The 23,017-nt window shown below is 34.8% G+C and overlaps 1 protein-coding gene across 4 annotated transcripts in view; it reads left to right on the top strand.

The window, feature by feature from the left end:
- The first annotated feature begins 461 nt into the window (after window positions 1-461).
- The window catches only part of LOC139973982 (orexin/Hypocretin receptor type 1-like), a 56,536-nt gene continuing 33,980 nt past the window's right edge, over window positions 462-23,017 (top strand). Inside the window, exons 1-2 of one of the 4 annotated variants that reach the window (XM_071980889.1) lie at window positions 462-620; window positions 6,405-6,480. In XM_071980889.1, the coding sequence (XP_071836990.1) occupies window positions 6,471-6,480 (10 nt within the window). In that variant the 5' untranslated portion in view covers window positions 462-620; window positions 6,405-6,470. Of the gene's footprint in view, window positions 621-5,834; window positions 6,481-23,017 lie in introns of those variants that run through there. The other 3 variants (XM_071980891.1, XM_071980890.1, XM_071980888.1) reach the window with 3 other exon arrangements.

Genomic DNA, 23,017 nt, shown 5'->3' with positions numbered 1-23,017 from the left:
ATAAAATAAAGAATGTTTAGATGCAACTTGCAAGGCTTTAGAAGTGCCGTTTCCAGCAATCTGAGAGGCATTGTTTGCCAAAAAAAAATTTGTACGCTACGCGCCAACCGATGGTGGCGCTCCGCTTAGATAGTGTCACGGGAACTTTCGGGCACAAAAAGTTCTGCCCCCCTAAACTGAAATGGTCCCGTACGCCTATGCATGTCTGTCGATGCACATGACAATGTAATACTTATAAGATACCTCTCTATAATGCACCAATTGTACACTTGTTCTGTACAAATATAAACAACAGTGCCGGTATTCATATCATATCTAAAGTACATATACATTATTTGCAATCAAAATAGATTTGTGCAGTATAAATACATATACATAAAGCATATATACATTAGCTGTTGTATATACCACAGAAGTCTGCGATAGAAATACAGACCCTTCGATATAATGTATTTATAGTAAGGTAATAAATATACTGAATTAATTAACTCGCTTCACGCATCATGTTGCAGATATTGTCAGCGGCGTGCCTGCAGGATTTCAAAACAGTGGAGGGCCAAATCAAAAACCTCCACCGTCTGAGTTACATAGGTCGCTGAACCTTTACTGAAGGGCGAGAGGTAAGTTAAGAATTTTATAAAGGAGGGGTTCTGTCATGTGTTCGTTAAAGCCGACTGTCATGCCCCCCCCCCCCCACCCTCACCTGAAAAATAATATAAAATTAGCCGTCAATAGGTGGATTATGAAGCATGTTAAGGTTACAAATTAGCTCTAAATAAGTAGCTATAGACACAAGTGGATTACTTATCATGTAATCATATGGACAAATTAAAATCGTAATTAAATAAGACTAAATTTGATAGGAATACAGTTTAGGACATCCATTCTAATATGGATAAAGGTTTATGTCTACTTACTTTAATTGTGATCTCTTGGGGTGAGTGTAAATCACCTTTTAATGGGTGCAACTAACTTGAACTATAGGTGGGAGAGAAATGGGTAATGAAACTGCCTTCTAGGAAAGAATAAAACAATACTCAGTAAGGCAACTTCAACTAGTATACGATTAATTTCATGGCTTGATTAAAAAGAAAATCTTAAAATTATTTAAATTTGTTAAAATAGTACCAACGCATAACTATCACACAACTGAGCAGTTAACAAAGCATAGAATGCGTACATTTTCCAATATGACAATGCAGACTAGTCAAGATTCATTTCAAATAACAAAGAACAATACTTTCAGTTTGCTTAAATTGAATATGATCAGATGAAGCAGCATATATGTTTTCAATTCGAAACGATATGTAGGACTTTTTTTTTTTACTTCCCCAACAGTTCTATATTATACTCTGTATGTTTCAATAAACCTTTGTTGATTTGGTATGATTGGTTTGTTTTTTGTGTTTTTTTACTAAGTATTGAGCAATTCACTATGAGTAATTGTATTCGCTAAGATTGATCAACATCTCAAGTATGTGAACCTAACCCAAGTTTCAATTTAAGATTTAACTTGTTTTTATCTGCGTCCCACAAATGAAGCTGAGGTTGTAATTCTTAAGTTATCGTGTTTACAACGTTTTCAGACTTTGACCTCTATTGGCCTCAAATGATATTTGATCTCCACTATTTTCAGTAGACCACATATACTTCCTTAGACTAATCCACATAACAAACATCAAGTTCCATCATCATGCACTGTTTGAGTTGCAAGCTCGCGTCACATACACACTCACGCAGGTGTGTGTCTTACGTTCAAACTAATGACCCCCATTGTCTATTTACTTTATTTACTTATCTGGTATTCATTTCTTCATTTAATCATTCATTCATCCATTTACTTTTTCGTTCGTTCGTTCGTTCGTTCGTTCGTTCGTTCGTTCGTTCGTTCGTTCGTTCGTTCGTTCGTTCGTTCGTTCGTTCGTTCGTTCGTTCGTTCGTTCGTTCGTTCGTTCGTTCGTTCGTTCGTTCGTTCGTTCGTTCGTTCGTTCGTTCGTTCGTTCGTTCGTTCGTTCGTTCGTTCGTTCGTTCGTTCGTTCGTTCGTTCGTTCGTTCGTTCGTTCGTTCGTTCGTTCGTTCGTTCGTTCGTTCGTTCGTTCGTTCGTTCGTTCGTTCGTTCGTTCGTTCGTTCGTTCGTTCGTTCGTTCGTTCGTTCGTTCGTTCGTTCGTTCGTTCGTTCGTTCGTTCGTTCGTTCGTTCGTTCGTTCGTTCGTTCGTTCGTTCGTTCGTTCGTTCGTTCGTTCGTTCGTTCGTTCGTTCGTTCGTTCGTTCGTTCGTTCGTTCGTTCGTTCGTTCGTTCGTTCGTTCGTTCGTTCGTTCGTTCGTTCGTTCGTTCGTTCGTTCGTTCGTTCGTTCGTTCGTTCGTTCTTTTCGTTCGGTCGTTCGTTCGTTCGTTTGTTCGCTTGTTAGTTCGTTCGTTCGTTCGTTCGTTCGTTCGTTCGTTCGTTCGTTCGTTCGTTCGTTCGTTAGTTCGTTCGTTCGTTCTTTTCGTTCGTTAAATCGTTCGTTCGTTCGTACTTTCGTTCGGTCGTTCGTTTGTTCGTTCGTTCGTTAGTTAGTTCGTTCGTTCGTTCGTTTGTTCGCTTGTTAGTTCGTTCGTTCGTTCGTTCGTTCGTTCGTTCGTTCGTTCGTTCGTTCGTTAGTTAGTTCGTTCGTTCGTTCTTTTCGTTCGTTAAATCGTTCGTTCGTTCGTACTTTCGTTCGGTCGTTCGTTTGTTCGTTCGTTCGTTAGTTAGTTCGTTCGTTCGTTCGTTTGTTCGCTTGTTAGTTCGTTCGTACGTTCGTTCGTTCGGTCGTTCGTTCGTTTATCGTTCGTTTGTTCGTTCGTTTGTTCGCTTGTTAGTTCGTTCATTTATTCAGTGTTTATATTTATTTATTACTCCTTTTTGGTATAGACGCACAGTAATAACTAGTTTGACGGAATCCTAGTTTTCATCAATCGGTCGAATTGGACGCAGTATTTAGTTGACCGATGGGAATCCGATGAAGTATGTTTAAGGCAGCCAAGTGTGGATTTTGTCGCCAAAAGAGAATGGCCATAAATATAGTTATATTTCCCTTGAGGAACAACAGAAAAATAAGTCAACAGTAAACCAAGTGAATTAGCATAGAATATTACCGTACACTAAAAAATAAATTCACCGCTCTGACGGAATGAAAAAGTGGTTTCTCTTAATACAGAAGAATTATCTTTTTTGTTTTCATTTCCTCCAATAATCAAACGTCCTTAAGGAGCATCCCAACGATATCAAAACATCGATGACAAGTAAACAATCGGTTGCCATGTTAGTTCAATAAATGTTACATATTCCCAACTCTGCTATTATGTGATTCATATATATGAAATATAACATCGTCCTTTTTTTTTCACACAAAACAAAATGAGCTAGAAAGTTTTGACGCATTGCTTGTTTCCGATTACCTGCATGTGCTACCAATAATATTTTCATCAATTCGTACCATAAAATGAGATTGGTTTTTGTGTGCGTGTGAGTAATAACTCGATATTCCATAATATGTTTACCGGCTTAAATTCCATATCAGACTTAAGAGGATACAATTTAATTCAATTCAGATGGTTGTGTTCTTCGCCAAACTGATCTATATTAATGCATGAATGGCATTTATTATTCAGTTAAAGCAACATCTATCTTAAAGCAAATAAGGTCATTTCCATTCATTGAAGTCACAAGTTACTCTATACAACATTAAATCAATATTCGATTAAAATTTTTATTTTTCCCATCAAAAGACACGAAGCGTCATTACTTCGCTTATATTTAGCATTCACTTTCAATATTCTTACATACAGTGTAAAGGCACGGCTACATCAAGTAGCCTACATGCGGTAGGATATAGGTGCATAGCGCATAAAATATTCACGATATACCTCACGGTTCTAAGACCTTAACTATCGCTTCAATGTAACTTAATTCAGTGAACGTTATCTTTCTGCTAATTTGCTAATGATGTTGAATAACATGGAGGCCCCGCGTTTTGATCCTAACAGGAACCTCTCTCAGAGGTACACGGCTTGTGACAATCAGAGAGATGCTGCAAGTATGCTACCGTGAATTTCTATTTTTGTCTGCGCATGCATGTGGAGAGGTTTTCTCAATTCTTTTCTTTTCTCTACAACAGTATAATATTTCTACAAGTGATAATATACAGCTGTTTTATCTCTACATGTGACATGTAAGGCTTCATAGTAATTATGTATAATTACCATATATCGGATTACGTTTACATATTGGCAGAACAGTTTAAATGAGAGTTAAATGATATATTTTCCAAAGCAAGGAGTGGCTGTAAATCATTTTATTTACAAGCATTAAATTAACTAAATCATCTCAGATTCCTGTTAGACTAGACTGTATGCTGTCAAAATCCTCAATGATCGATAAAACGGATATACTTAACGGTTACGGTTACGGATCTTACATGTATAGTGTGAATCCTGCAGCACAGCAATCATTACATGCGGAGACCGTACTGCAAGGATCTTAAATGGTGAAAACACTTGAATCAATCAGTTGCAATATTTGGGGAATTAAATAATGATTGGCAAACATGTGCAATCGTAACCGTGGTGATAATATAGTTTCTATCTGGCATTGATTACTGGGGTGCCCCCCCTCCCCTCCCCACCCAAGTAGCAACCATATGAAAACACGAGAAGTTTGTTTCTGGCACAAGCATCCTTTTTTCGATTGATACTTATATTTACAGTGTTTGCTTTTTCTAGCTCTCCTTCTCCTCTTTATTAAATATATAGTCTGTAGGTCTACATGATGTGATTGAGTGAAGGAGACGTGGAGGTCGTAGATTATTACTTTTACAAATGTTCTTTTTTTTTCTTCACATTCGAATATTACAAAGTCAAGATGAGGAAGATTCATATTACACACATTTATTGCATTTTGCTTTATTATTGGAAGCAATTAAATATACAAAATTGTTTTCAAGTAGATTTGCACTTTTGAAATTCAACTTGAAATTACCAAGGCAATTAAACAACACTCGTCTGCCATATAACACGAACAGTCACTTTGACTGAATATGAAGAGTATTTACTCTCAGCCAACTTCGTTAAGGAAGTCAAAGCGGTAGTAACTTGATGAAACGCTTCCGGCCACGCCCATCGATAACCGAGTAACAATAACAATAAACGTTACTCATGGTATCCCCAATTTTAGTCGACTTTATCGATGCATAAATTAGTTTCTTGATTTCAACACGATCGAGTTAACTTACTTGCCTGTACATTCCACAACGTTTGACGACATTCTTAAAGTTTGCAAAAAGTGTTATTCTGTGTACTGTGACGTATAGCAACCTGTGCAAGATATTGATGCACATTACAGCTGCCTGTTGAAACTAGGAATCCATTTGATATTTCACATCTCTACTTAAATCGTTCCTTTTCTGAAAGGTCGACGAAAATCACAATTTGGGGGTACGTGAATCCTCATGTAAGAAACTTTGATACCCTGCATGGAAAATTTTTATATTATTAATCTTTATGTTTCGTTTCAGAAAGATTAGGGGTCCGGAAAGAAATCTCTCAGCCCCTCCTACTCCCGTTCCCCCGACGGGCCATGGGAAAATATAGTATGCTTTGAAACTAGTGAAAAATACAGTAAATTGAACTTAATCTCACTACTCCCCAACAAATCGTCTGCATGTGACGGTGACTCCGAGGAATCACTTAAATCAATCCAAGTTAGCCACAGACAAAAAGAACTCCTGTCTTCATATTACTGTCTATTTTAAAGTCATACAAGTATTCCGAGATTCTGATTGGTCTAATTAAACTCATACGATGTTTAATATCCCTGTAGTATTACACGGAACAACACTAACTTATACTAAACCCGCAGTTCTACAGTATATATCTATATATCGTGTATTTTACAATACCAGCTTAAAGTATTGAAAATTGTTACTTCCCTTACTAATATACTACAAACTATGCACACGAGCAGTTTAGAATGTTACTTTTCAGTTGAATGCGTATAGTAACCGTACATATGTGAACATATATTGTATCTGGAAAGAATACATAAGCAGGGAAGTCTAGCTTATTGGTACAATGTTCCTATAGCCTTTCAGATAACTAATCTTTTGGTCAGTGCGTCTGTGATTGCAACAAGAATCAGCGCTATATTACTTTCAGCCCTTGATAAAGCTTTGCTAGTTTATCGTCTGTTCATAGTTGTAATAAGAGGCAGACGAGAGGCGTTAGTTCTGTTGAAGTGATGCGGATGGCTTCCTTCATCGTTTCAAGATGGGATTTTGACAGATCAAATAAATCTACAAAGCGTGACTTTTTATCGGCACTTTCTGCGTACTTTGGTGAATTTGATTATATCTATTAGAATTTATGTATGGTTATACATCAACAGAATACAATTGACGACAGACGATATATAAAGCCATTTGGGTATACTTTGTAAAATCAGTATCAACGAATGTTAAAAGGTGAGTTCCACTTTCTTTTCATATACCTCATCAACTTTCTACTTTCAATAAATCATTACATCAAACTACAAGATTTAACGCAGTAAATAAAATACGCGGAGAATTGAGCTCTAAGTTTTTATGAAACATTGGTATATTACTGACAAATGTCAGTTTTCAACAGTTGTCATCGAATCAAACCATATGCCTCTATCTGTGAATAGGGCCTTCGGTTTGTTCAAGTCCTTTCACAGCAGTAACACTTTTCTACAATTATGGCTCCGTTTCGCAAATCCTGAGAAAACCTGTGAATCTTTAATGGGTTTAATCGAAAGAATTTATGTAATATTCAGACATGACTAATTCCAGCCTTAGGCAATACGGTTTTTATATGACATTAATGAATTCAGAAGAATTTAAGGTTGTTCGAATATTTATGAAGTAGCCTTTATTATACTTAAATGGCTTGCATTTTAAATTCACCCATGGGGAACTGAAAGCTCTCATAAGATCAAACGATAAGTTGCCAAATAATAAATTTTGATCTATACTGAGATGTATTGAATATTAAATCGCTATTGTAGTGCAATATTGTGGAGATTGATGCAAGTGGATTTCTATGACAATTAATTTTAAGTTCAGTGCACATGAAAATCGAACTTGTGTCGCCCTTGTACCTCAATTCGAGCACCCAATCCCTCTTAGTTCCTATACGCATGACTGTCGATTGGCAAGAAACATATGAAAATAAAAACTGAATTGAATTAAAAGTTGATATGGAGGAGTTCTGGACATTTAACCTGTGTCAGTATATTTTTAGAAAATAGAAAACACGGATACAACATATTTTACTAGACAAAAGGACCATGCCCTCCCCATCCTAAGATTAAATTATATCCAGTATAAGTATTAAAGTAGCTAGCAGAAGTAGCTGTACCGTAATATCTAGTTGAGAAACCAGCATTGTTGTTTCTCATTAAAATGACCTGTAATCGCCGCCATGCATGCTCAACCCCCCCCCCCCCACCCCCCCCCCACTCGTTTTGTGGTTACATAACAAATACCGATCATGTAATATTCGTTTCATATTTCTAACCTTATTAACCAACTGCTCATGCCCTTCCTAAAATATTCGTAAGGCTTTGTCGACAAGCAAATAAGGTTATGCACTTTCATGAGTTGCTTTGGTAAGTGCATATGGCAACCTGGTGTATCGTTACAGGAAAAAAAGCGCATTTAACATTATACAAACACGTTGTACTGAATATGCGCTAACCTTGTATGCAAATCGGTTCTTTTATGACCATATATTTTGTACCTCTTAGACCCCCATCAAACTTTACGATTCTTATTTTATATAACAAATATGTGGTTTCATATTTTAGTCAGTACCGCTGTTACAGATTCTGGTCTAATTGTACGTGGCCACTGTGTTGTGTGTTAAGCATTGTGCATAGACCTAACATAAGTTAGTCAAATCTTAAATAGGCAACGTTGTAATTACTGTTTTTTTTTTTTTTGTGCATTTTATTAAAAAATATCTAACAAGGCTTGCGTTATATTCCTTGATCTACTAAAACGACTAGTTATTGTATCAAATAAATTCACTCATCCTCGTAACACGTCTCTCTAGTTCCGTTACACGTATATATAGTTACATTACACGTCTGTACAGTTACATTACACGTCTGTATAGTTACATGACACGTCTGTATAGTTACATTACACGTCTGTATAATTACATTACACGTCTGTAGAGTTACATTACACGTCTGTATAGTTACATTACACGTCCGTATAGTTACATGACACGTCTGTATAGTTACATGACACGTCTGTATAGTTACATTACACGTCTGTAGAGTTACATTACACGTCTGTATAGTTACATTACACGTCTGTATAGTTACATTACACGTCTATATAGTTACATGACACGTCTGCATAGTTACATTACACGTCTGCATAGTTACATTACACGTCTGTAGAGTTACATTACACGTCTGTATAGTTACATGACACGTCTGTATAGTTACATTACACGTCTGTAGAGTTACATTACACGTCTATATAGTTACATGACACGTCTGTATAGTTACATGACACGTCTGTATAGTTACATGACACGTCTGTATAGTTACATGACACGTCTGTATAGTTACATGACACGTCTGTATAGTTACATGACACGTCTGCATAGTTACATGACACGTCTGTATAGTTACATGACACGTCTGCATAGTTACATGACACGTCTGTATAGTTACATGACACGTCTGCATAGTTACATGACACGTCCGCATAGTTACATGACACGTCTGTATTGTTACATGACACGTCTGCATAGTTACATGACACGTCCGCATAGTTACATGACACGTCTGTATTGTTACATGACACGTCCGCATAGTTACATGACACGTCCGTATAGTTACATGACACGTCCGTATAGTTACATGACACGTCCGTATAGTTACATGACACGTCCGTATAGTTACATGACACGTCTGCATAGTTACATGACACGTCCGTATAGTTACATTACACGTCCGTATAGTTACATGACACGTCTGTATAGTTACATTACACGTCCGTATAGTTACATGACACGTCTGTATAGTTACATTACACGTCTGTAGAGTTACATTACACGTCTGCATAGTTACATTACACGTCCGCATAGTTACATGACACGTCTGTATAGTTACATTACACGTCCGTATCGTTACATGACACGTCTGCATAGTTACATTACACGTCTGTATAGTTACATTACACGTCTGTATAGTTACATTACACGTCTGTATAGTTACATGACACGTCTGTATAGTTACATTACACGTCTGTATAGTTACATGACACGTCTGTATAGTTACATGACACGTCTGCATAGTTACATTACACGTCTGTAGAGTTACATTACACGTCTGTATAGTTACATTACACGTCTGTAGAGTTACATGACACGTCTGCATAGTTACATTACACGTCTGTAGAGTTACATTACACGTCTGTATAGTTACATTACACGTCTGTAGAGTTACATGACACGTCTGTATAGTTACATTACACGTCTGTAGAGTTACATGACACGTCTGTATAGTTACATTACACGTCTGTATAGTTACATTACACGTCTGTAGAGTTACATGACACGTCTGTAGAGTTACATTACACGTCTGTAGAGTTAGTTACATTACACGTCTGTAGAGTTACATTACACGTCTGTAGAGTTAGTTACATTACACGTATGCATAGTTACATTACACGTCTGTATAGTTACATTCCTTAACAATTTTAATCAAGCTAATCAAACCTATCTGCATTCGGTATCTCTATGCAACATATAAATGTCAAACAAGATTAATCTAGGAAAACCACATGGGGATGTGTTTCGAATCTTTAAGGATATCACAAACTCTCCAACGTTGTTAAGACGATGCGCTGCAAACTATATACCATATTAAGGGAATTGCTAATTATGAACAGTTAAGAGTATTTCCTTATATATATGTCTTAGAGACTCATAGTCTTGTATATAGACGAATCCCCCAATGGGACTGAATCATTACTTATAAATTACATCTGTAATAACCTGAAGGTGATGAAGATTGGTAGAGGATCAGACTGTAACTAAATAACAGACAACATACATCCTACTGATGTAACAATATAGACAAACAATATTAAACATATTACAACTTTTCTATAAGTAATTAGAAATATTTCAAATTGGTGTGACATCTATATATAGCTGGCAATATAAGCATTAATAATAAAGAGATGGACTACGTGCTGAACTTCGGAGGCCGGAATGTATCAACGTTCGACAAATTATAATTATGTGTCAACATTTTTACCTTTCACAAAAACAAATGTAATACACAAATATATATATATGAAATGCGAGATGCTGTATACTTTCGGATCCTGCAATGCCTGCTATCTGACTGAGTACTGTCATTCCGATTCGTGGAATTTTCCTTTTGGAGTTAGCTTTCACCATAGCTAGTTTGATAAGTTGTAAACCGATCAATCAATTTATTCCAAAGGAGTCATCGACACAATAAAGTCGTTAAGCAACATAAAATATGAATGAATAATTCAAAACTGAGATGAAAAATGCGTCCAATTTGAAAGCATAAGCAGAAAATACTTCGCATGCAGGTAACCTCCTGACAGGTTCTGATTAAATGAATAAATTGACTTTGCGGAGTCAAAGAATTAGCTCCATCCTTCAAAATATAAAAAACGACATGTATAAAATTAAATAAAGACATACATCGGGGATCCCATCAAATAAATGTGCTTCACGTCACAGCTCTTGTAGGAACAGTTGTCATCAAATTAATGGCTTTATTTTCTGAACAGACCCCTAAAGACAAACTTAAGGTATATTTAGAGAAGAAATGTCAGGGTATGTATAACTACTTGTGTAATTTATTTTTCATATGTTGTACACAATAAAGGCATCATCATCATCACTTAACATAGACATGGGGGCTAAAGGGAGAGGCAACTTTACGAAATGAGAGGACAGAAGTTTATTTCTGCCAGATCATTTGTTCAACCATTAAGATGAGAACTACACGCCATTCCTAGATCATTCAGCTGGATCCTTTGCAAGAGAAAATACCTGATGAAATTTTCGTTTTATATACCGTTTTTTTTTTAATCCGTGGAATAATCTTTTTTTTTCTCGGAATTTTGAACGCAAAGCCCTGAACCAGTTTATGCTTTAACGATCTCATTTTAAAATTGTAGAAATAAAACCTATATAAAGCCAATATAAAAAAACTCAATATATTTAAGATGCAAATTTAGCATTTAGAGATCAACCTCTCCAATGTATAAAATGCTTTGTCTAATGAAGACATTTTTAGGACAAGTAAAATAAAAAAATCAATATCAAAAGTTGTAATTTTGAGGGAAAATGCACGTTTTTTGGACAAAATAGTCCTAGTTTCAGACAAAGCAGTCAATACTCAGGCAAAAACTGGTTATAAAATAATAACAAGAAAACAAGGAAACCTTTGAGTGTAGTTGTGTTTGCCATCTGTACTGAACTGAAATTACAAGCTTGCTTTTGATTGACTTCATCCAAGTGGAAGTTAGGAACTAGAAACATGTTCTCTACAAACACATCCTGCAACACTCGACATGTGTTGTCAGGTATAGTGTGAAGCCTAATCCTGAGCCGGATCACAAGCAGGACTTAAATCTTATACACAATGTATATAAAATCCGATATACACCAGTCTGCACATCTGGATTGCTCATTTACCAGCATATCAGATAGTTCGTTATATATATTAAACGACCTGCAAAAAATAATACACGCGAAGATATAGGACTGCATCCAAAAATTAAAACCAGTTGTATTTTTTTTTGAAACTTAGTTTATTGATCGTCATTCATGAAGCGTGGATTTTAATCTGGTTATGTTTCTTATCTTAAATTAGACTCTGTTCATGATGATCTCATTTCTGCGCATTAAATGTAAGATCCATCAGTAGTAAATGTGTTAAGTTGGCTGACTTTGTATTTCATCATAAGTTGGATTTACTTATTATATCAGAGATATGAGCATCATAGCCAGTACTTACTAACGGTCACTATGCATCTATTCAGCCTAACCAAACTTCATTAAGGATGCAGAAGTTTGAATTGTCCTTACCAAATTTTACCACCATTTTTAATTACTTTATTTCTTTTGAATGTCCCCATGTAAATGAAAACAAAATCTATAGTCCATTACTGAATTTCGACTGGGAAAGTTTAAAGCACTACCGACAAGACTCAAACTTTCTTGAAAACCTATTGGTCGTGTATTTGCTACAAGATAATTAACAAAAGACCATTTTTTGAAATCCTTTAATAAAATCTAAATTATGTAACTATGCATTAACTTCTGTCATTTGAATTCTGATGTTATGTGTAAATAACTGTTGTAATATATATATAGAGAAAAACAACAGAGAAATGTTTTCAATGAACATAGTTTCAAAGGTATTCTTAAACCGTTTCATTTCTTACAGAGGCTCTGTTGTAACAAGTACTGAATGTTTAATCGCGTAATCGAACCGGTAACAATATATATATATATATATATATATATATATATATATATATATATATATATATATATATATATATATGAAACTTTGATGTAATACATCTCCTTAAACTGGAACTAAGTTGAACAATCGGTGTAATGGTGTATGTTTTTATTGAATTTGATTTATATTCACTGCTAAGTTCTTCAGGCCGTATCAGATGTTAAGCACGATTATTGGTAAACAATCCATATAGCAGGTGCGCATCTCATGACTAGCAATATACAAATTTGAGAAATATGAAAGGCAAATAATGAAGTTCATGTTTTATACAATGTTTGCAAAACACCCTAAATGATATATGGTATCTCCATCTTCATCGAATTTTCTCTCACAAAGCAAACAATAGAAAACCCGCGAATTATTTAGTTAAAGGATTGCTTAATCGAAAATTTATGATAAACTTTCAGAAATAATGTTGCCTGTGTTTCTTATCAAATTTAAATGCTTTTGCAAAATATTGGAAATCATATTATGTTTAAAAATAATTGTCACGGTATACACAGACGTGACGAAAGATATTATTCCTTGAATAGCTTTAGGTTTGGGAAATTTAAGCCACGCCAGCTATTGAGCAATCAATCAAATTGAACAAATCTATGAACTTTGTATATCAAGTATATATGAAAAGAAGCATCAAATACATTGTAAACGCGCCATTGACTTCTTCACCAACGAGTTTTCATATATGTATAGCTCCCTCTGTTTCCCTTTCGTTAACTTACGGGGAGCATATTCTGTAGTTTTTGAGATGTTTACTTGCACACTCATTTTCAATTTGATGTGGTCGCTAAAGCCGTGTAGCAGTGTTTAAATAATAGCTACACTTCGCAGGATAATTGACACGTTTCTTTATAACATATAGTTATGTCCCACTGTTTCTTTCTGATACTGTTACCGACAAAACACGAGGGGTGGGGTGGGGTGTGGGTGGGGCGGTGGGGCGATGTTGACTCTATGTGGAAAAGGCTTCCTTTGAGAAACGATTCATACTCCATACACGCAAACATAGGATTATGCAGTTCGGAGACGCCTCTAAACTTCCATGTTTAGAGATATTTATTTTTTTAGTTTATGACTTTTGAGGAGTATATAAAAAGACACACATTCCGTGTATATCTGACGCTTTCTCTCTGAGAAACAAATTGTTAATGGAACTTCCACGTAATATTAATTCGAATGATATGATGTATTGACATATCATTCAAACTAATAAGTAATACAGGCTACTGTGTAATATGAAAAAAATCGTACCGCATAGGTTAATAAATTATTCATTACTTAAAGTATTTTTGTATATGCAATGTATGTGAAGAGCAAGTCATTCAAGGGAAACGCTCTGTTATGCAGCTGTGACATGTTTGAAATGTTAACTACGGAAGTGCGTCTGGTTCCTCCTCAAGACTATTGTGACTGCATTAGAGGTACGGTGACACCACCATGATGGTAACACCACCATGATGGTAACACCACCATGATGGTAACACCACCATGATGGTAACACCACCATGATGGTAACACCACCATGATGGTAACACCACCATGATGGTAACACCACCATGATGGTAACACCACCATGATGGTAACACCACCATGATGGTAACACCACCATGATGGTAACACCACCATGATGGTAACACCACCATGATGGTAACACCACCATGATGGTAACACCACCATGATGGTAACACCACAATGATGGTAACACCACCATGATGGTAACACCACCATGATGGTAACACCACCATGATGGTAACACCACCATGATGGTAACACCACCATGATGGTAACACCACCATGATGGTAACACCACCATGATGGTAACACCACCATGATGGTAACACCACCATGATGGTAACACCACCATGATGGTAACACCACCATGATGGTGACCACCATGATGCTAACACCACCATGATGGTAACACCACCATGATGGTAACACCACCATGATGGTAACACCACCATGATGGTAACACCGCCATGATGGTAACACCACCATGATGGTAATACCACCATGATGGTAACACCACCATGATGGTAACACCACCATAATTGTGACCACCATGTTGCTAACACCACCATGATGGTAACACCACCATGATGGTAACACCACCATGATGGTAACACCACCATGATGGTAACACCACCATGATGGTAACACCACCATGATGGTAACACCACCATGATGGTGACCACCATGATGCTAACACCACCATGATGGTAACACCACCATGATGGTAACATCACCATGATGGTAACACCACTATGATGGTAACACCGCCATGATGGTAACACCACCATGATGGTAATACCACCATGATGGTAACACCACCATGATGGTAATACCACCATGATGGTAACACCACCATGATGGTAACACCAGCATGATGGTAACACCACCATTATGATAACACCACCATGATGGTAACACCACCATGATGGTAACACCGCCATGATGGTAACACCACCATGATGGTAATACCACCATGATGGTAACACCACCATGATGGTAATACCACCATGATGGTAACACCACCATGATGGTAACACCAGCATGATGGTAACACCACCATTATGATAACACCACCATGATGGTAACACCACCATGATGGTAACACCACCATGATGGTAACACCACCATGATGGTAACACCACCATGATGGTGACCACCATGATGCTAACACCACCATGATGGTAACACCACCATGATGGTAACACCACCATGATGGTAACACCACTATGATGGTAACACCGCCATGATGGTAACACCACCATGATGGTAATACCACCATGATGGTAACACCACCATGATGGTAATACCACCATGATGGTAACACCACCATGATGGTAACACCAGCATGATGGTAACACCACCATTATGATAACACCACCATGATGGTAACACCACAATGATGGTAACACCATCATGATAATAACACCACCATGATGGTAACACCACCATGATCACATATAGCCACAGCCCCAATGAAATGGTATTGTGGCTTCGAATGTGTCAGTGTTTAATTATCTTGGCTTGTTTTTCGTGATTCTTTATCTTGGGTAACTTTTCTTAATGTGTATCATGATGAAATGCTGTACGCATTATACTACACACAGTTCAAAGGGTTTTCTTGTAATGCTGTGTTGGATATCAATTTAGGAATGATTTGGATATCTCTCTTTATGTTTCAACTTTTAATTCTTGAAAATGTTTCTGGTAGACAGTTATCATATATGATATATGAAATCGTTTAACATAATATGAACTAATTACTTACTTCCTGACTCAAGTTTACCATTTGTTTACTGTTGTTCCTAGTTTGATTGCACTAAACCTAATATTGATCTGTATATACACACAAACGATATAAACACTCAAATAAAATGATAATAACGACTATAATACGCACACTATTCTGAACATCCCACAACCCAACCTGACAAACTAACATTGAGAGGGAGATATGGCACTGACCATGCACAGTATGTTCTAAAAAAATATTCCATATATATATATATATATATATATATATATATATATATATTCTTCATCATTTCTAATCTTTAAGTCGGTTGTCCTAATTTTTACAATAAAACAGGTGAGAGAAATGTTCTTATTTATAGGAAATGGGTCAAGTTTGTGTTTTTGTCTTGCTAGATGACTTTCCCTCACAAGATTAACGAATAAAGCGGCCGTATTTTGGACACCCCGTGGTCCTACTCAAGCGAAATAATCTTTGTTGGCATGTAATAATCGGCAGATATTAATGTCATATCTCTGGTTACCTCCCGGAAGTAGATTCCTTTCATTAAGTTTGTGAATACCTTCTGTGAGCAGATGTCTCTCTCATAGATTCATTTCCTTTGATTATGACCGATTAATCCAAGATACTGGCAGTAACTGGGTCGGGGCAACTGGTAACGTAGTTTGGCTTGCACCGGATAGTTTGAAATCACTGAATCAATTAACTATTGCTCCATAACTGTAACGAGAATTTTAGTAATTTGTTTGACACATTATTGGCATATTTAATTGTTGCTACAGGTTCAGGCCCGTAGCCAGGGAGTTCAGCCTAGGGGGGCTGGGAGTTGTCCAAGGGGGGCAAACAATCGGTACACTATCTAAGCGGAGCGCCACCATCGGTTGGCGCGGAGCGTACCAGAAAATTTTTGATGCCTACAACACCCCAGATCACTGGAAATAGCACTTCTCGGACTCAATTGTGACATCTGAACATCAAATTTGAAAGGGTTTTCATGTATTGAAATCATGTGTCAAATCAAATCATTTATAATAAAATGATTTTAGCCCAGATGGGTAGGGATTCATGTTGAGAGTAACACCAGTTCTTTGTGTATTTATAGTCAGCAGTCACAAAAAACATAGAAAGACACGAATAGGTATTCTATTAATCCCCTGTGTTTCCTATTTTTTGAGAACAATGTCTCGCTGTGCCCAGTGCCCCACAAATTGGGGCACAGTGAGACACATCCAGAAATTTTTGAAATGCTCTAAAATCCCTGTTGCCACATGCATACAAACTTCTAGAATTGAATGTGCGAATGTGCCCTTACATATACCAAACATGAGCTTCTTTTGATAGTTCAATGGCTAAGTTATGGAATTGGCCAAACGGATTTTTTAAACAGAATATATATGTAATTATGCAAGGCTGGTACATTTCACAAATAGAGTATGACATTTTATTTTTATGGCTTGAAATTGTCTTGGGGGGGGGCCAAAATATGTCGAGGGGGGGCGGCGCCCCCTTTCGCCCCCCCCCCCTTGACTACGGGCCTGTACAGGTTACTGTCAATGTTTAACCGATCTTGGTTGGATGTACTTTTACACAGTGTTTCTTACAAGACTGTACAAATGGTGTTTCGATCTACGATCAGACAACACATAAATTTAAACTTAATAGCACTTGCTACCGATTTATCAGATTTGTCAGCACGATTCAGTATTTACTGTTGTACACAAATTTACGATTTACAGTAGCTACTGTGATCTCTGTGTGAATCAGCTGCAATATTACACATCCAAGCGTATATGGCCGAACATCTACATGTTCAATCAAATCACCGTGTCAAAATGATACTTCTTTCAGTTACTCTGAAGTTCGTCGGTATCGTGTTTATTTTTTATTTTGGGCTGAATTTTTATGATGTTACCATGGTAACGATCTGACTCCTACCTTCGTACACCCGATTTCATTTTTGTGACACGTATCATTTTTTGAACATGTTGATAAATTTGTCGACATTTATTAAACAAAATTAGCGCACCTGTATTTGTCGTGTACGACAAAATAGAGATTGGGGAATGACAACAAATGCTTGATGGAGCTTTTGTACGCTGACATCGCTATGCAGAAGACAATAGAAGAAGATTAGCAAAGATATAATAACATAAATAAAGAACAAACAGAACAGAACGAATAGAAAGAGAAAGAAGCCTGGTGGAATAATCAAATCAATAATCAAATCAAATCAACAAATCAATAATGAGATTATTTTTCAAATGTTTTTTAAAAGTATTTAAGGTTTTGATGCTATCAATCTGTAGTGAGTTAAACTGTTTGGCACCAAAATAACGTATGCCGTGTTGCGAATACTTAAGCCTAAAAGATGGACTAGATAATTGATTTTAGCACGGCTAAGATAAGAATAAGTATCACAGCGCATGTTCCAAATTAGTGCGATAATTGTTCAAACCTAATGCTGATTTGTTTGGCGTTCGGCATGCCATAATGCCTACGGTACTGTTTTGTTTTTTCTTGTTTTTGATGGGCCAGCATGCAAGTATCAACGGTAGATACGGCATATGTAACTCGCCATAGTCATATCATACTATAATATGCCGATATATCTGTCTCCAGAGTTATATTATATATGTTGAAATATGTGTCTCCATAGTTATATACTATGCTGATATACATGTTTCCATAGTTATATATATATATATATATATATATATATATATATATGTTGATATATATGTCTCCATAGTTATATACTTTAATGTGTTGATATATATGTCTCAATAGTTACATCATATTATAATATGTTGATATATATGCCTCCATAGTTACATCATATTATAATATGTTTATATATGTCACCATAGTCATTTCATACTATAATATGCTGATATATATGTCTCCAGAGTTATATACTATGCTGATATATATGTTTCCATAGTTATATATATATATATATATATATATATATATGTTGATATATATGTCTCTATAGTTATATACTTTAATATGTTGATATATATATGTCTCAATAGTTACATCATACTATAATATGTTGATATATATGTCTCCATAGTTATATAATTTAATATGTTGGTATATATGTCTCAATAGTTACATCATATTATAATATGTTGATATATATATGTCTCCATAGTTACTACATATTATAATATGTTGATATATATGTCGCCATTGTCATATACTATAATATGTTGATATATGTCACCGTATAGTCATATCATACTATAATATGCTGATATATATATATGTCTCCATAGTTATATACTTTGTTGATATATATGTCTCCATAGTTATATCATACTATAATATGTTGATATATATGTCTCCATAGTTATATACTTTGTTGATATATATGTCTCCATAGTTATATCATACTGTAATATGTTGATATATGTCATCATAGTCATATACTTTAATATGTTTATATATGTCTCCATAGTCATATCATTCTATAATATATTGATATTTATATGTCACCAAAGTTATATTATACTATAATATGTTGATATATATGTCTCCATAGTTATATATATATATATATATATTGATATATATGTCTCCATAGTTATATAATTTAATATGTTGGTATATATGTCTCAATAGTTACATCATATTATAATATGTTGATATATATATATGTCTCCATAGTTACTACATATTATAATATGTTGATATATATGTCGCCATTGTCATATACTATAATATGTTGATATATGTCACCGTATAGTCATATCATACTATAATATGCTGATATATATATATGTCTCCATAGTTATATACTTTGTTGATATATATATCTCCATAGTTATATACTTTGTTGATATATATGTCTCCATAGTTATATCATACTATAATATGTTGATATATATGTCTCCATAGTTATATCATACTATAATATGTTGATATATATGTCTCCATAGTTATAAACTTTGTTGATATATATGTCTCCATAGTTATATCATACTGTAATATGTTGATATATGTCGTCATAGTCATATACTTTAATATGTTTATATATGTCTCCATAGTCATATCATTCTATAATATATTGATATTTATATGTCACCAAAGTTATATTATACTATAATATGTTGATATATATGTCTCCATAGTTATATATATATATATATTGATATATATGTCTCCATAGTTATATAATTTAATATGTTGGTATATATGTCTCAATAGTTACATCATATTATAATATGTTGATATATATATATGTCTCCATAGTTACTACATATTATAATATGTTGATATATATGTCGCCATTGTCATATACTATAATATGTTGATATATGTCACCGTATAGTCATATCATACTATAATATGCTGATATATATATATATGTCTCCATAGTTATATACTTTGTTGATATATATATCTCCATAGTTATATACTTTGTTGATATATATGTCTCCATAGTTATATCATACTATAATATGTTGATATATATGTCTCCATAGTTATAAACTTTGTTGATATATATGTCTCCATAGTTATATCATACTGTAATATGTTGATATATGTCGTCATAGTCATATACTTTAATATGTTTATATATGTCTCCATAGTCATATCATTCTATAATATATTGATATTTATATGTCACCAAAGTTATATTATACTATAATATGCTGATATATATATGTCTCCATAGTCATATCATTCTATAATTTATTGATATATATATATGTCTCCATAGTCATATTATACTATAATATGCTGATATATATATATGTCACCAAAGTTACATTATACTATAATATGCTGATATATATATATGTCTCCATAGTCATATCATTCTATAATTTATTGATATATATATATATGTCTCCATAGTCATATCATACTATAATATGTTGATATATATGACGACATTTCTATGCATTATTTGACATCTTCGATTAGTTTTTGATATATATGGAAAGTTTGGTTCTCTGTTTGACACATGATATTGTCATATATGCGGGCATCGGTTAACGAACGCAGCCTCGACAAATTATCGCCGAACGGTGCAGGCAAGAACTAAGTCACCCATTTGTGGAGTAAAAGAGTAAACGTAAACAAAATAAAATCAGTCAATTTTTCCACTGAAGTTGTGATTTACAACATTACAGTACAAAGGGAAGTGTTTTAAAGATGAGCAGAAAAAATCATCTTAATATGCAAATGCATATTAAAATGGATACGTTACGAACTGTACAGACGTTGCGTATTAAAAGTGATTTGAATTATATTTCATTTCTATATTTTAATAATTTACAGGAATGCAGAAGGACATAACTTATACAAACAGAAGATAAATACTTAAGGTCAAGCAGGAATGAAACCAAAAATATTATAAATGTGTAGAAACAAGGGAGAGAGGGAAGTCTAAAGAAAGTATTAAAATAAAACGTGTAGAATGGAACTTCCCAACGGCCATAGGGAATACAAGAACAAAACAAGTAATAAACTATACAGTGATTTCTCCTTACCGATTATCTATCGAGGGTGCTATTTCCCTTTATTGAATATCAAATGTACATCCTATAACCTATGTCTTGAGGTACTGTCTGGCGTTGACGTTTGCTTTACACAGTACTAAACACGTCATCTCAGTAGACCATAAAACTGAATAAAAGTGAAAGCATGAAGTCAGTTTCAAATCAAACGCCTGAATATCTAAATATCTAAGCAATACAAATAATAGAACTCAGATCACAGTTAGAATGGTTTTTACCAAAACCTATAAATATTACTCAAATAAGCTTGCAATTGATCGAACAAAGAGACAATCATTATATTTTTTACCCAAAACATTATTTCATTGCCCAAAATTTCTTCAATAAATGCTTTATGAGCTTTGATTGGTCAAAGTAGTGAAATACATTGTTATATGAATTTCAAATATCGAAAACTTTAAAAATGTGTTGGGAGGAGCGATTTGTAAACACGATAGAATATAATTTATGATATTGCTTCACTCAATTTGACAAATAATCTAATGAGAACCACTTGAATCCAACCTAGGCTGTCTATAGGTCAGAATCAATAAATAACCTAGTAAACATTTACAGGTGATTAATGATATCACCCTAATCAGTCAGTAAAGCTGTTACAAAGTTTCGTTAAGATTGTAGAAGATGTTATTTGTCTGATTCTTTGCAAAAGTAGTTAGTGATTTAGAAAGCTGTTACATTTTATCTATTCAGTCGAATTTTTAATGGTTGATTGGGCACCAAATTAATGTCGATGTATTGTAGACCCTTAGCAATCACTGCTAGCGGTCCATGATTTATTTTAACCCTGCCCCCCCCCTCCCCTTTCTTTTTCTATTTTGAGACACTTTAATCATTGTAGTATCTCATTAGTGAAAGTGGCTGGACTTCTTACTCTAGAACACAGGTCATTGGTCATCTCACCAGTCTCAACCTCTACAGATACATATATCAGCACTCCATTGCCTCGGATAACATATTTACACAGATACATATATCAGCACTCCATTGCCTCGGATAACATATTTACACAGATACATATATCAGCACTCCATTGCCTCGGATAACATATTTACACAGATACATATATCAGCACTCCATTGCCTCGGATAACATATTTACACAGATACATATATCAGCACTCCATTGCCTCGGATAACATATTTACACAGATACATATATCAGCACTCCATTGCCTCGGATAACATATTTACACAGATACATATATCAGCACTCCATTGCCTCGGATAACATATTTACAATGCTTTACAAATTTGTCAAGGATCTCATTCATATGTGTTCTATACATATTGTATAAAGTAAAGAACCTTAACTTTATAGTTGAGTTGGTGGTACGTCTCGTAAAATAATGTATTAATATTTAGAGCTGATGAACCAACGTCATTATCATTGAATGTAATAGTATACAATTCCAGATACTGAAAGCATCATTTTGACATCTGAACTATAGCATATTTAGAAAGTTGACTAACTTACACACTATAGGTAGCTACAGAAGACAGTACACAAACAAATCAATTACTATCGTAACGGCCGCTTTAAGTTTCTTCTGTTTCATATTATTCTTATGATTATTTGCTTCTTTTCCAGTGTACTTAGCATTGTTGTAATATAATGAGCATACTAATTATGCTTTTGAAATCTATCGG

This window comes from Apostichopus japonicus, chromosome 9 (assembly GCF_037975245.1).
Source record: "Apostichopus japonicus isolate 1M-3 chromosome 9, ASM3797524v1, whole genome shotgun sequence".
Taxonomy (NCBI): domain Eukaryota; kingdom Metazoa; phylum Echinodermata; class Holothuroidea; order Aspidochirotida; family Stichopodidae; genus Apostichopus; species Apostichopus japonicus.
The sequence above is the reverse complement of the archived record's forward strand: the minus strand, read 5'-3'. Positions and strand labels throughout refer to the sequence as shown.